The 15,552-nt window shown below is 40.9% G+C and overlaps 3 protein-coding genes across 3 annotated transcripts in view; 1 reads left to right on the plus strand and 2 right to left on the minus strand.

Annotated features, from left to right (window-relative positions):
- The window catches only part of LOC307013496 (N-acetylglucosamine-1-phosphodiester alpha-N-acetylglucosaminidase-like), a 12,643-nt gene extending 11,002 nt beyond the window's left edge, over window positions 1–1,641 (minus strand). Inside the window, exon 1 of the mRNA XM_079640896.1 lies at window positions 1,537–1,641. Within this exon, the coding sequence (XP_079497022.1) occupies window positions 1,537–1,619 (83 nt within the window). The 5' untranslated portion in view covers window positions 1,620–1,641. The remainder of the gene's footprint in view (window positions 1–1,536) is intronic.
- LOC307012830 (uncharacterized protein) overlaps window positions 1–15,552 on the minus strand; it is a 271,685-nt gene that overhangs the window by 234,898 nt on the left and 21,235 nt on the right. The window lies entirely within an intron of this gene.
- On the plus strand, window positions 3,273–15,528 carry ndufaf6 (NADH:ubiquinone oxidoreductase complex assembly factor 6). The gene is made up of 9 exons (XM_079640008.1): window positions 3,273–3,493; window positions 4,052–4,151; window positions 6,724–6,846; window positions 11,301–11,357; window positions 12,640–12,742; window positions 13,322–13,455; window positions 14,183–14,284; window positions 14,996–15,052; window positions 15,303–15,528. The coding sequence occupies exons 1-9, from the start codon at window positions 3,327–3,329 to the stop codon at window positions 15,429–15,431; spliced, it is 972 nt and encodes a 323-aa protein (XP_079496134.1). The 5' UTR covers window positions 3,273–3,326; the 3' UTR covers window positions 15,432–15,528.

Here is a 15,552-nt window from a genome sequence, read left to right on the forward strand (position 1 = left end):
CAAAAACTTTTAAAAATATAATTATGCTCGCATTTTCAAAGTCTAGGTCAAAGTCAACTTTATTGTCAAGAATTCCACGTGTGTTCGAAAATTCGAAATACCGTTTCTCGCAGTCCCACAGTTTGACGTATCCTCCTGGGACCCGAGGAAAAAAAGTGTCTTCCAATTTCCTTTTTTTGGTGATTTCCTACTTATTTAGGGTTAAAAAAACATCTTGCAATTTAGACTTTTTTTATTTTATTTTATTTTAAAATGTTACAGTATGTCCACTGTAGAGGACGTCGAGACCATATTAGTTTGAAAAGACAGCCAAAATGAACAGATAGACTAGATAACGTATGATGGTTATAGAGTGATATTAATACAATAATACATTCAGCTTTATTTAAAACATGAATAAGTCATTGATCTGAACTTTGCTGTTTATTTGGTCACTAAAAAACTAGTTTGGTTTTTGGTGAATCTTTCCAGATCTTCAAAGACTTTGTAGTCAATGTAGTGGGAAAAGTACCTCATTGACTCCAGTCGGCACGGGCTGTAGGGTCATCTTGACTAGTTGTATGGATGTGGTCTCCATTTGACCTGCTCATAGAAACAAAGCTGCCTGAGGCAACTCTAATTTTTCATGACTCCACTTCAAATAAAAACAACAAGACATGTGCTACTCTTGGCCCACAGAGCGCCATGTGTTTCCAGCTTGTCCCTATCTGTCTCTCTGTCTGCATCTGTGTGCTCATGGAGCCTCCTGCATCTTTCCCCCCCTTCCTCTTGACCCTCTTCTATCCCAGGTGTGAAATCCTCATCTCTCTCATCATCTGAGAGCTCAACATCTGAATCTCCCTGAACTGTCTGGTACAGAAAATGTCTGCTTCAGTTCCGTCTCCTGCAACAATATTGAGTCATAAAGTCCATGAAGACGGTCCTGACGTCCACTAGGATGGACATTTATAAAAGGGCTGTTATTTGAAAACTTGAATTTTTTAATTGCTTTCAGAACAAATTATGTAGTTCCTCACATGTTAATAAACAAGAACATAATGATTTTCATGGTAAAAATTACAATTATAATTACAATTATTCAACAATATTTGACTTCTCCTCCTTCTTCAATAACGTTTTGTTTTTGGTATGCCAGTCATTTTGGATGAAAAGAAAGAGGAACTTCCCAGCATGCAATTTTAACCAATGACATATCACTGGAAAGACCAGGATGTCCTCTGTACAGTACATCAGGGATTGATAGAGTAACTCAAAAGAGTCAAAGGAGATGCATGTTAACAAAATGTCCACTACAGTGGACATTTTCAATGGGCTGGGTCCCATAAATAAAACAAGATACAAAAAGGGCCTAGATAAACGGGGTATCCATCTAAGTAATGAGTAGTAATAAGTAGGTAATACATATATTTAAAACAAAAAACACAATCAACTGAAACATGAATGTGACATTAGTGCAAGTATTCCTTAGAGCAAAACAAATGATGTTCGAGGCACCGTAACTTATATTAAAGTAAATGAAAGTAGCTAACATCTCACCGTGCCTCTGTGACTCCCAGCTGCCAACCCCGGAGACCCGTCAGCACCACCAGGAGCCAGCGCTGGCGCCAGCTGGTTGCCATCTATTTGGGATTCTGTGTATAAACCACAGACACACACAAACGTGTTTAAACGCCTGCATTTAAACACACCGTGAAGACCTGTCATGTCCCGATGAACTGGTTCAACATCTCCGGATTCCACATTCCTCATCAGGGACAGGCAGGGACATTACAGGTGGAAGGAATATCTAGCAATTTAGAAACATGAATGTATTTAAACAGAGGTGGAAGAAGTAGATCTTGTACTAAAGTAAAAGCTTTTTTTCTCTTCCCTTTATTCAAGAATATATCAGAGTAGGTTTAACAAGTACACATAGGAGGAATTTGCTTTGGTATAAATGGTGCAAGCAAAGACACAGAGAGAAAAATATGTAGATTTGTATGTAAATCCTACTACATGTCATTTGTTTGATGCTTTCATCCAAAGCGACTTCCATACTCAATACTGTGGACAATCCCCACAGGAGCAATTTGGGGTGAAGTGTCTCAGGGACACAACGACATGCTGACTGCAGTGGGACTCAAACTTGCTATCCTCTGATTCAAAGTACAGCACACTACCCACTGAGCCACAGCCTAGCTTTATAAGCTATTATAAAAGCTATTTTAAAGACAATTGCAGCAAATAAAAAATAAAGACAATATTTACACAAGAATATTTACATGTAAGAAACTGAGTCACTGAAAAAGCCGTTGACTTTAATTCACTGTATTATGTCAACAAATTACACATAGCTGTATTAGGTAAGTTGAAAGCAATAATATTAAGTTTGAATAAAATATATTAGGTTCAACGTAATATTATTGCTGAATTATAGGAAGTTGAATGTATAAACAGGAACCTGACTGTTCATCACTTGTAGCATTTTTACAGTGTAGCATTAGTACTTTTACTCGAGTAAAGGATCTGACTGCTTGCTCCAACACTGTCTACACACACAGTCTCAAAACTTAACTTCGCCAGGTTTCAGTTCCACACCCTGTCCTTTTCTTATAATTATCTAATAGTTTAAAACAGGATAAACAGGTTTCAAATTCTGTATTTTTTTTCAAATTGAAGGCATCCTGTTTGAGCTACACATTGATTTCTATTATTATATTACATTTCATTTAGCTTTTATCCAAAGCGACTTACAATTACCAATTACAGGGAAATTCTCCCTGGAGTATCTAATGGCTAATTACCTAACTCCAGGGCACACTTGTGGTGGTTTTCCAGGAGGGATTTGAACTCACAACCTTCACAATCTTCAGCCCACCTCACTTTCCAATGATTAGATCACCACTACCCACTATTATTTATTTTGAAGGCAGTTTTGGTTACTGGGGGATTTGTGTCGGTGGTGGGATTATCACAGCTGTTTGGCACGTGGGTTTTTACCAGGGTGACAAAAGGAAAGCCACAGGAAAGGCTTCAGGAGAGTAATACATACGTATTCATTGTACTTTAGTGTTATGACATTGGATCATGGAAAAAAATGGACCAAAACAACTCTGCCTGGACTTGGATCATTCAGATGAGATTCACTAACTGGTGCCTCAGCAGCCGTTTCATTTTGAGTTGATTTTCTGTTGTATTTCTTTATGATTTCGGCCGATACACATCCCAAAATGTATATTTATTGACCCGATGACGTCACGGGTTGTCACGGAACTTGTAGTAGCGGCGGCTTGTGTGCGGACGGAATGTTTTGAACGTGACACACGGGTGAAAGTTGAAGGGGAAACATGGCAGCAGGAATCAGTTTCAAACATGGATTATTGAGCAGGAGAACGTCGCTTTTTCTCGCTGTTCACAGACACATCTCAGCCAGCAGTGTTTGTCTCAACAGAGCCGAGAACAGCAATCACAAAGCGGCTCGGGTCAACGAGAAGTTCTGCCTGGACCTGGTGAGGTGGGTCTGATGACAGCAGCTAATGCTAACAACACAGCTAAAGCTAACAGTTATACAAACAACACAAATGGGTCTGAAAACACTAACTAACTGTACTAAGTCTTAAGTACCATTTTGAGGTACTTGTACTTTATTTGAGTATTTCCATGTTTCCATGCTACTGTGTACTTTTCCTCCACTACATGTATTTAATCCCTTTAGTTACTTCTCAGATCTGGATGAATGATGTGAAATCTAATCAAGTGTTAAATCAGACTTTAGTTCCACCTGGAGTAAATCCACCAGCTACCCTGCAGTATACAAAGTCATTCAAACTAGCTGCACCTTTACCAGCTTTGAGAACACTTTCATGATCAATCATTATAAAACATATCATATCTATTATTCTGAAATGGACCAATCTGCACAATGACTACTTTTACTGTCGCTACTTTCACTATATTTTGATGCTGAAGGACTGGTCTGAGATCTTCTCTCCTTTTTTTCCCCTTTTCTCTCTCTCTCTTTTTCCTCTTTTTCTCTCTTTCTCTCTTTCTCTCTTTCTCTCTCCTCTCTCAGGTCCAGGGACTATGATGGCTTTGTTTCCTCGCTGCTGCTCCCGGTGGAGGCGCGGCGCTCCTCTCTGGCTCTGAGAGCCTTCAATGTGGAGCTGGCTCAGGCAGGTATTCCTACAGGAGACAGTACTCAGATCAGTACTGCTGATAGTACGACATCAACATGTGTCCCCTCTTCTTCATGTCTCTTCTACATCAACATGTGTCCCCTCTTCTTCATGTCTCTTCTACATCAACATGTGTCCCCTCTTCTCCATGTCTCTTCTACATCAACATGTGTCCCCTCTTCTTCATGTCTCTTCTACATCAACATGTGTCCCCTCTTCTTCATGTCTCTTCTACATCAACATGTGTCCCCTCTTCCTCATGTCTCTTCTACATCAACATGTGTCCCCTCTTCTCCATGTCTCTTCTACATCAACATGTGTCCCCTCTTCTTCATGTCTCTTCTACATCAACATGTGTCCCCTCTTCTTCATGTCTCTTCTACATCAACATGTGTCCCCTCTTCTCCATGTCTCTTCTACATCAACATGTGTCCCCTCTTCTTCATGTCTCTTCTACATCAACATGTGTCCCCTCTTCTTCATGTCTCTTCTACATCAACATGTGTCCCCTCTTCTTCATGTCTCTTCTACATCAACATGTGTCCCCTCTTCTTCATGTCTCTTCTACATCAACATGTGTCCCCTCTTCTTTATGTCTCTTCTACATCAACATGTGTCCCCTCTCCTTCATGTCTCTTCTACATCAGCATGTGTCCCCTCTTCTCCATGTCTCTTCTACATCAACATGTGTCCCCTCTTCTTCATGTCTTTTCTACATCAACATGTGTCCCCTCTGTGGAAAGAGACTCTGAAAGTTTCAGGAACAAAGATTCTCTCTCTTTTTGATCCATTTCTATAAAAACCTGTCTGAAAATGAGCTGATCAGATTTTGGCCACTTTGTGAAACAGAGGGGATTATGGGTAATGCTGCAATGATCTGTTTGGTGTTTCAGCCAATCAGAGACAGGTTCTGGATATATCTGAGACCTATAATATGTTGATGAAAAACAGTTTAATAGGGGATCTTTAAAACCAATGAGTTTAAACTTGAAATGTTCACTTATTGTGAGGGAAATAAATCACATTAAGTCTCACTTCTAGCAGTGTCAGCATCTTTTGTGAAGAGCTTTCAATGAGACACTTGAGCTTTCATAGATCTGAAGGCGGGTCACCAGGCTTATGGGTATTTATCTAAAACTGACTTTTTGTGTGAACATAAATTGCAATCCCTAATCTTTCTACGTACCCCCTGCAATACCCTAAATAACCCCTAGGAGTCCCCATACCCCCGGTTGGGAACCACTGATTACCACTGAGAATACTGCTCTTATTACTGTGTATACTACTGCTACTGACAATACTGCAGATATTACTCTATAGAGAGGCGAACTCCCGCCCTTCTACTTCCGCCCCATGGGACCTTATTTCGGAAAAAGTATGTATTGAAGTCAATGGAGAGAGAAAGATTATCTTTCGATCCCGTTTGAATTGTGCCATGAATTACACATATGATGTTTGTCGATCTTAAAAAATCATTTCCATGTCAAAAAAGTCACAGTTTGTCGTAAAACTGTTGAAATATAAGACTATGAAAAATACGCAACTAGAAAGACTACAAATCCCAGAGTCGCGTAAGTGATGTCATTAACGTGACACATTACACTCGTGTTACTCACCGACACCTTGTGAAGCCGGTCCCGCATGCTGGCTCTAATGAACCGACTAACTCCCCTTGTGTGTATGTACAGCTCTCAACATGCCCAGACTTGGAGTGATTTTCACCTCTTTTAATACTTTTCGCCTCGTTCTGAAAGAAAGAAGTGAAATGTGCCAACGTGACGGCCGTCTGGGTGCGAGGCGGGAGATGTAGTTCATTGAGAGGTTTCACACAAAACAAAGTGTTACTTCACAGTTTTACGACACATTTTTATTTTGTTGACTCGCAAAATTATCTTTTAAATTGAGAAACATCATCTGTGTAATTCGTGGCACAATTCAAACGGGATCGAAATATAATCTTTCTCTCTCCATTCACTTCAACACACGCTTTTTCCGAAATAAGATCCCATGGAGCTCCCCCGGAAAGGGAGGGACTTCACCTCTCTATATGCTACCACTGCTACTGACAATATATTTGTTACTAACAACAAGACTGCTCGTATTACAGCATAAACTACTGACAATACGGGCAATACTGCACTTATATATGTATTACTACTTGTTACCAGGGGTGGGAGAAGTACTTAGATCTTCTACTTAAGTACACGTAGAAATACCAGAGTAGAAATGTCATGTTACAAGTAAAAAAACCTGCATCAAAATGTTTCACTTCAATAAAACTTATTGTGTGTCTGGTAAAGGTGGAGCTAAGTTATTACTTTATTTTCTGCTTATTCTAAATTAATATCATCATTTATTAGTTGATTCACATTTCGTATCAATATCTGGATCTGTCATATAAATGTAGTTGAGTATAAAGTACAATATTTCCATCTGAGTTGTAGTGGAGTAGAAGTACAACGTAGCTTCAAGTGGAAATACTCAGATAGCGCTCCAGGTTACTGCTGCTGATCCCAGTCCTGCTCAATAAGCTCGTTTAAGATGGAGGTTCTGTGTTTTCCTCCACCAGGTGAAGGACTCCGTTTCCCAGAATTCCATTGGGCTTATGCGGATGCATTTCTGGAAGACGGCGATCGAGGAAATCTACCGAGACGATCCCCCGAACCAGCCCGTCAGTGCAGAGCTGTGGAGGGTAAATATATAACCTGAGATATACAGGACTGTCTCAGAAAATTAGAATATTGTGATAAAGTTCTTTATTTTCTGTAATGCAATTAAAAAAACAAAAATGTCATACATTCTGGATTCATTACAAATCAACTGAAATATTGCAAGCCTTTTATTATTTTAATATTGCTGATTATGGCATACAGCTTAAGAAAACTCAAATATCCTATCTCTAAATATTAGAATATCATGAAAAAGTATACTAGTAGGGTGTTCAACGAATCACTTGAATCGTCTAATTAACTCGAAACACCTGCAAGGGTTTCCTGAGCCTTGAAAAACACTCAGCTTGGTTCAGTAAACTAAATCACAAGTATGGGGAAGACTGCTGATCTGACTGCTGTCCAGAGGACCGTCATTGACACCCTCCATCAGGAGGGTAAGACACAAAAAGAAATGTGTCAAAGAGCAAGCTGTTCACAGAGTGCAGTTTCAAAGCACATCCACAAAAAGTCTGTTGGAAGGGGGAAATGTGGCAGGAAACGCTGCACAACCAAGAGAGATGACCGCAGCCTTAACAGCATTGTGAAGAAGAGTCGCTTCCAGAATTTGGGGGAGCTTCAAAGACAGTGGACTGAAGCTGGAGTCCAGGTATCAAAAGTCACTGTTCACAGACGTGTCCGGGAAATGGGCTACAATAGCCGTATTCCCATGGTCAAGCCACTTCTGAACTCAAGACAACGGAAGAGGCGTCTGACTTGGGCTAAGGAAAAGAAGCACTGGACAGTTGCACAGTGGTCCAAAGTCCTCTTTTCAGACGAAAGCAAGTTTTGTATTTCATTTGGAAGTCAAGGCGCCAGAGTCTGGAGAAAGGCTGGAGAGGAGCAAAATCCAAGTTGCTTGAAATCCAGTGTGAAGTTCCCACAGTCAGCGATGGTTTGGGGAGCCATGTCAGCTGCTGGTGTTGGTCCACTGTGTTTCATCAAGCCCAGAGTAAATGCAGCTGTGTACCAAGAGATTTTAGAGCACTACATGCTTCCGTCTGCTGAAAAGCTCTATGGAGATGAGGAATTCATTTTCCAGCATGATCTGGCACCTGCCCACAGTGCCAAAACCACCAGTAACTGGTGTACTGACCATGGCATTACTGTCCTCGATTGGCCTGCAAATTCCCCTGACCTGAACCCCATAGAGAATATGTGGGGTATTGTGAAGAAGAAGCTGAAAGACACCAGACCCAACAATGCTAATGAGCTAAAGGCCGCTATTGAAGCATCCTGGGCATCCATAACACCTCAGCAATGCCACAGGCTGATTGCCTCCATGCCACGCCGCATTGATGCAGTAATCCGTGCAAAAGGATTCCCAACCAAGTACTGAGTGCATTAATGGACATTTTCAAATGTTTGATTGTGTTTTGCTGTTATAAATCTTTTTTTTTTACTTGGTCTGAGGAACTATTCTAATTTTTTGAGATAGGATTTTTGAGTTTTCTTAAGCTGTATGCCATAATCAGCAATATTAAAATAATAAAAGGCTTGCAATATTTCAGTTGATTTGCAATGAATCCAGAATGTATGACATTTTTGTTTTTTTAATTGCATTACAGAAAATAAAGAACTTTATCACAATATTCTAATTTTCTGAGACAGTCCTGTATATGTTCTGCTTTATTACCTTGAGGGACAGAAGAGGTTCGGATCTGCCACGCTGGCAGCAACTAAGTACATTCTATTTTTATTCTTGACTTTTCTCAGAATTTTCTAGAATATTTTTAAATGTTTAGATTTGTTTTCCCCAACATTTTTATTTTTCTAGGAATTTTTACTTATTTACGAATTTTTACTTTTTTAAAAATAATAATTTACTTTTGACTTTTGTATCATTATTTAAATATTTTTTCAGAATTTTTACTTTACAAAGAATTTGACTGGACTTTTCCCCCTGATTTTATATTTTTTTCAAAAGTTTTACTTTGTCCTCCAAATTTTTCCTCAAAAAATGTTTCTTTTTGCGGATTTTTTTTTTTTTCTGAGAAATGCTTTCAAATGTTCACTTTTTTCAGAATTTTGACTTTACTAAGAATTATCACTTTTTCTATTGAATTCATTGATTTCCTCTGAATTTTGAGTTTTTCCTCTAAAATGTTGACTTTTTCCTCAAAATGTTGTCTTTTTTCTCAGAATTTTGACTTTTCTCAGGATTGTGACTTTTTTTCTCCCAATTAACTGTTTTTTCAGAATTTTTGCTTTTTTCAAAAATGTTTACTCTTTTCAGAATTTGTATTGTAATCTTAAACTAACGGGCAGGAAATCACTAATGAGCAGAATAGGGCCCCTTTTAAATCAACTTTCTTTCTTGAGATACAGTGGGGCAAAAAAGTATTTAGTCAGCCACCAATTGTGCAAGTTCTCCCACTTAAAAAGATGAGAGGCCTGTAATTTTCATCCTAGGTATACTTCAACTATGAGAGACAGAATGGGGGGAAAGAATCCAGGAAATCACATTGTAGGATTTTTAATGAATTTATTTGCAAATCATGGTGGAAAATAAGTATTTGGTCACCTACAAACAAACAAGATTTCTGGCTCTCACAGACCAGTAACTTCTTCTTTAAGAGCCTCCTCTGTCCTCCACTTGTTAACTGTATTAATGGAACCTGTTTGAACTCGTTATCAGTATAAAAGACACCTGTCCACAACCTCAAACAGTCACACTCCAAACTCCACTATGGCCAAGACCAAAGAGCTGTCAAAGGACTCCAGAAACTAAATTGTAGACCTGCACCAGGCCGGGAAGACTGAATCTGCAATAGGTAAGCAGCTTGGTGTGAAGAAATCAACTGTGGGAGCAATTATTAGAAAATGGAAGACATACAAGACCACTGATAATCTCCCTCGATCTGGGGCTCCACGCAAGACCTCACCCCGTGGGGTCAAAATGAGAAACAAGAACGGTGAGCAAGAATCCCAGAACCACACGGGGGGACCTAGTCAATGACCTGCAGAGAGCTGGGACCAAAGTAACAAAGGCTACCATCAGTAACACACAACGTCGCCAGGGACTCAAATCCTGCAGTGCCAGACGTGTCCCCCTGCTTAAGCCAGGACATGTCCAGGCCCGTCTGAAGTTTGCTAGAGAGCATTTAGATGATCCAGAAGAGGATTGGGAGAATGTCATATGGTCAGATGAAACCAAAATAGAACTTTTGGTAAAAACTCAACTAGACGTGTTTGGAGGAGAAAGAATGCTGAGTTGCATCCAAAGAACACCTACTGTGAAACATGGGGGGGGGGAACATCATGCTTTGGGGCTGTTTTTCTGCAAAGGGACCAGGACCACTGATCCGTGTAAAGGAAAGAATGAATGGGGCCATGTATCGTGAGATTTTGAGTGACAACCTCCTTCCATCAGCAAGGGCATTGAAGATGAAACGTGGCTGGGTCTTTCAGCATGACAATGATCCCAAACACACCGCCCGGGCAACGAAGGAGTGGCTTCGTAAGAAGCATCTCAAGGTCCTGGAGTGGCCTAGCCAGTCTCCAGATCTCAACCCCATAGAAAATCTTTGGAGGGAGTTGAAAGTCTGTGTTGCCTAGCGACAGCCCCAAAACATCACTGCTCTAGAGGAGATCTGCATGGAGGAATGGGCCAAAATACCAGCAACAGTGAAAACCTTGTGAAGACTTACAGAAAACGTTTGACCTCTGTCATTGCCAACAAAGGGTATATAACAAAGTATTGAGATGAACTTTTGTTATTGACCAAATAATTTGCAAATAAATTCTTTAAAAATCAGACGATGTGATTTTCTGGATTTTTTTTTTTCTCATTTTGTCTCTCATAGTTGAGGTTTACCTAGGATGAACATTACAGGCCTCTCTCATCTTTTTAAGTGGGAGAACTTGCACAATTGGTGGCTGACTAAATACTTTTTTGCCTCACTGTATTTGAAACGTTTTTTGTCTAAAAATAAAAAAATCTCCAAGAACTCAGAATGTATACAGAAGAGCATTTGGGCCACTTGTGAAAACATGTATGTCTGACGCACAAAATTCTGAGAAAAATCTAAATTCTGAATAAAAGTCAGAATTCTAAGAAAATTTAAACAAAATAAAGAAAAGTCAACATTCTGTATCTTGTTTTTTTCTCAGAACTCGATTTGTGTTTTCAGAATTTTAAGTATTTTTCTCAGAATTGTAATTTTAGGCCAAGGGGCGGGACATCTTCAAGCGGTTGACCAATCACAACAGAGCCGGCCAGCTAACCAATCAGAGCAGACTGGGCTCTGGTTTCAGACAGAGGGTGAAAAGAGGTGCTGCAGTATGAGAAGAAGAGCTTTTTGAACATTAAAGCATGGAGACATGTCCCAGTTGAATGCCTCTTTAAATCAACAGCACCAGGGCCACATGAGGAAGAAAGTGAACTAAGAATAATAAGAATGGCACCATTTCAAATGATTTTGAACATGTTTTGCAGGCTGTGAGGAAACACTGCCTGACGAAGAGATGGCTGCTGAGGATCATCACAGAGAGAGTACGTTTCTGTTTAAGTGTCCTCTCCCGGTCTTAGAGGCTGCTTGACTGTTCTTTACTTGACTGTTCTTTACTTGACCGTTCTTTTAACTGCATTAACCCACTTTTTCATTATATTCACAATACTGAGGATCATTTCTTCAAATGCTTTTGTAAAGCAGCAAAACTCAACTCGACTACACAGTTGCGATATCGATAACAGACTATTTGATCAGAAAAATGCTATATTTCTCTGAACCAGATTATTTCCTTTATTTTACTCCTTTGATGTAAAAACAACATTTACAGCGATACAACGGGAAGCGTCTTCTTTCTCTTAAATCTCAACTGTTCCATTAAAGGTCCCGTGTCATGGCCATTTCTACTGATCATAATTCCATTGTTGAGGTCTACTAAAATAAATGTATATTGTTCAATGTTCCAAACTCACATTGGTTTCTCATACAGCATCTCTGTATAGTATGTGTATTCACTCTCTGTCCTACACGGCTTGTTGGAGCTCCTGCCCCCCCTCCCCCCCCCCCTCCCTGTGAGCCCAGTGGCCGTCTGTGAGACAGCGAAACCCAGCCCGAAACACACACACACACCCGCAGCCTGGCTGGGAGTCTGTGTGTGTGCCCAGGCTGAGTTCTGCAGTGTCTCGCTGTCTCGCCGACCCCACACCAGTGAGCCAGCTCACAGTGTCCCGCTCCTCGCAGCAGCGAGCCTGGCAACGTCCCGCAGAGTGTGTGTGAGGAAGTCCGCGGATTGGTCAAAACGTAACGGCTCCGCGGATTGGACCAATCTGCGGAGCCGTTAAGTTACGTCACTATACCCGAAATACGTCACTATACCCAAGAAGCAAACAATGGAAAAAGAGAAATGTCCAACGAGGCGTTCTGGGGCAGCATACACAGGTCTTCTCTGTGTTAGAGTTTTACTCCCTACAGGGTGTACTTTGAGGGTTTGTGACTCTGCAGACCGTTTACATGCAGACAAACCTTCATAACACACAAGGGGACGGGTACTAACCAGAACAGCTGGTTTATTGCCAATTAGGTTACACATACAAGGAATTTGCGTTGGTTTAAATGGTGCATAGAACATACTGTAGTAAGAGGAACACATTGGTAGTCCTAAAAAGAAACATCATATACAGTCTAGTTTGTGGGACTCTCATTATATTTTTAGTTTTTATCTGATGGTTATCGGATGTATGTGTCCCTTGACCTTGTGTCATATCAATAACTGAAGAACCAGTCACCCTTTAGTGTTTGACAACGATTTAAACTGTGTTCGAGCAGGAGAAGGACCTGGATGACCGAGCCTACAGGACCCTGCAGGAGCTGGAGACATACTCAGAGAACACGCAGTCCTCTTTAATATACTTGCTACTGGAGTGCTTAGGTAAGGACAGGTGATGCATTACCTGTGCATTGCGGTACACATGCTACCATACTATTTAGTACGTTTTGTCCTTTTATCATGGCTCAAAAACTGACATCCAGAGAAAAGCTTGGTCTCATCTTGAACCGGAGCATCTGCAGATTACTTCCATACCTGATTTGTTATTATCCCCTAATGTTATTCACAATGCAAGATGAATAAATACCGGTTTTTTTGTCTTCTTTGCTGCCATCTTTACTGTAAGGGACAATAGAGAGGTGCAGGGGGGACAGATGTGTGTATGATCACACAGAAGTAAGCATCTCCCTGCTTCCCTCAATCCAATGGGATTTTCCATTTCCACACTTGTTAGCAACCGCCGTTTTTAAATTCACCAGTGGGGTATTTACTGAATACAAATCCCTTCAGCTTGTGTTGACCTCAGACCTTATTTCAATAACACATTCAGAGAACCTGGACAGGAAGTGATGAAATGCTAATTTCCAGGTTTTACGACTCATTCCTGCACCCCTCGATTGAGTGATACTCTTTTATGGTTATGAAGAGAAAGGGAGACACACCTGTTTGTTTGTTTCCCAGGGGTGACAAACGTCCATGCAGACCACGCAGCAAGTCACATCGGGAAAGCTCAGGGAATCGTGACGTGTTTGAGAGCGACTCCTTATCACAGCGGCCGGAGGAAAGTCTACCTCCCCATGGACATCTGCATGCTGGTGAGTCAACGTGATGCCAAACACTGTTAGAGTACACTGTACAGCACGGTCACATGACTTCACGTCACCACCGCTAAGCTAAAGGTGGCTAATGTTGGGCTATAAAGAAACTACAGCACGGTCACATGACTTCACGTCACCACCGCTAAGCTAAAGGAGGCTAATGTTGGGCTATAAATGAACTACAGCACGGTCACATGACTTCACGTCACCACCGCTAAGCTAAAGGAGGCTAATGTTGGGCTATAAAGGAACTACAGCACGGTCACATGACTTCACGTCACCACCGCTAAGCTAAAGGTGGCTAATGTTGGGCTATACAGGAACTACAGCACGGTCACATGACTTCACGTCACCACCGCTAAGCTAAGCTTTCCAACATCCTAAAAAACGTGAATATTCTTTGGCATTTAAATGGCAAATTAAAAAAAGTCAGAAATGTAGGAGAATAAAACGAATAATCTCTGAGATTATAAAGAGATCATAGATTAGGGATTGTATCTGTTGTTACCTTATTTATGAATATTAAAAAAACATTGGTGTTATGTGAAGAGACTTACGCTTCACTTTGTGACTCAGAAATATATGCATCTCGTGCATTTGTCTTCTTTGTCTTTAATCTAAAACCTTCAGATGACCTCCCTCATCCCGCTTCATATTTATTCGTCCATTTTTAATTTGACCTACAACCACCCTTGTAAACTTTATTTCATCTGTGTTTCTGCAGCACGGAGCTTCTCAGGAGGACTTTATCCGCGGCAGCCGAGAGCAAAATATGCGCGACGTCGCGTACGACATCGCCAGTCAGGCTCACGTACATCTACAACACGTACGTACCACCCTCTGTGTTTTCAGTTTCAAACATAGGAGAATTCACAGGAGAACGTAGAGGGGATAAATAACCCCAGTCAGAAGGAAGAATTCAGTTACACACGCCTACACAAATGTTACTGTTTGTATATGAAAAACATCACATCTTCAACCACCAACCGGCTGTGGAATATTTTACATGGATATAGAGCGGAGCAGGGATGCCATATTTTTGTAGCCTGACCCTGAAGGCAGCATCTCCTGGCTCAATGGGATTCCTCCATGTGATTTATTTCAGGTGATAATCTCTGTGTCAAACAAACGTTTATGATTCTAACACGTTTAGTTCAGCGGGATAATCTCCACAAATTAACACTTTATGATTTCTGAAGTAAAAAGCTAATGTTGGGCTATAAAGGAACTACAGCACGGTCACATGACTTCACGTCACCACCGCTAAGCTAAAGGAGGCTAATGTTGGGCTATAAAGGAACTACAGCACGGTCACATGACTTCACGTCACCACCGCTAAGCTAAAGGTGGCTAATGTTGGGCTATAAAGGAACTAGAGCACGGTCACATGACTTCACATCACCAAGAAATGTAAATAAATTATAACAATTCACACAGTACAAAAATACATAACATTGGAGAGACAAAATTACAGACAGCGTGATTTGGTGTACAGCGAACAATAAAACCCTCTTTGTGTTTTTTATTTTTCCTCCAGGCGCGTTCGTTTAGCCACAACGTCCCAGAAGCCGCAAATCTGGCCTTCCTGCAGACGGTGAGTCTCAAAACACAGAGCAACATCTCTGAGTTTATGCAAAATGATAGATCAAAAAGCTCCAGACTGTGTTTTGGGTTCCCTCCACTTGGCGGAGAAACAGTCAAACCAAAGTGAAGTATTTTGGAAATGAATGAAAGACTTTTACCTCTGAATGGATTTAAAACCTGACATCCCTGCACCACTCCATTTGATGCAAACCCAATTCACTCTCAAGCAATGTCTTCTTCTGTGGTGTTGTGTGCTGCAGGTGGTGTTGGAGGACTACCTGCAGAGAGTGCGGAGGGCAGATTTTGATGTTTTCCACCCGAGTCTGAAGAAGAGAAACCCCCTCCTCCCCATACAGCTGTACCTCCGCTCCTGGAAGAAGTCCTACTGACATCAGTGCTGCTCCTCCCCCTCCTCTTCCTCTTCCTCCTCCTCCTGCAGGAAACACCTCACACACTTTGTTCAATAAATAAATCCTTGAAGACGAATGTTATTACATAATTCAAGTATTT

The sequence above is a fragment of the Notothenia rossii genome (assembly GCF_949606895.1).
Source record: "Notothenia rossii genome assembly, chromosome: 7".
NCBI lineage: Eukaryota > Metazoa > Chordata > Actinopteri > Perciformes > Nototheniidae > Notothenia > Notothenia rossii.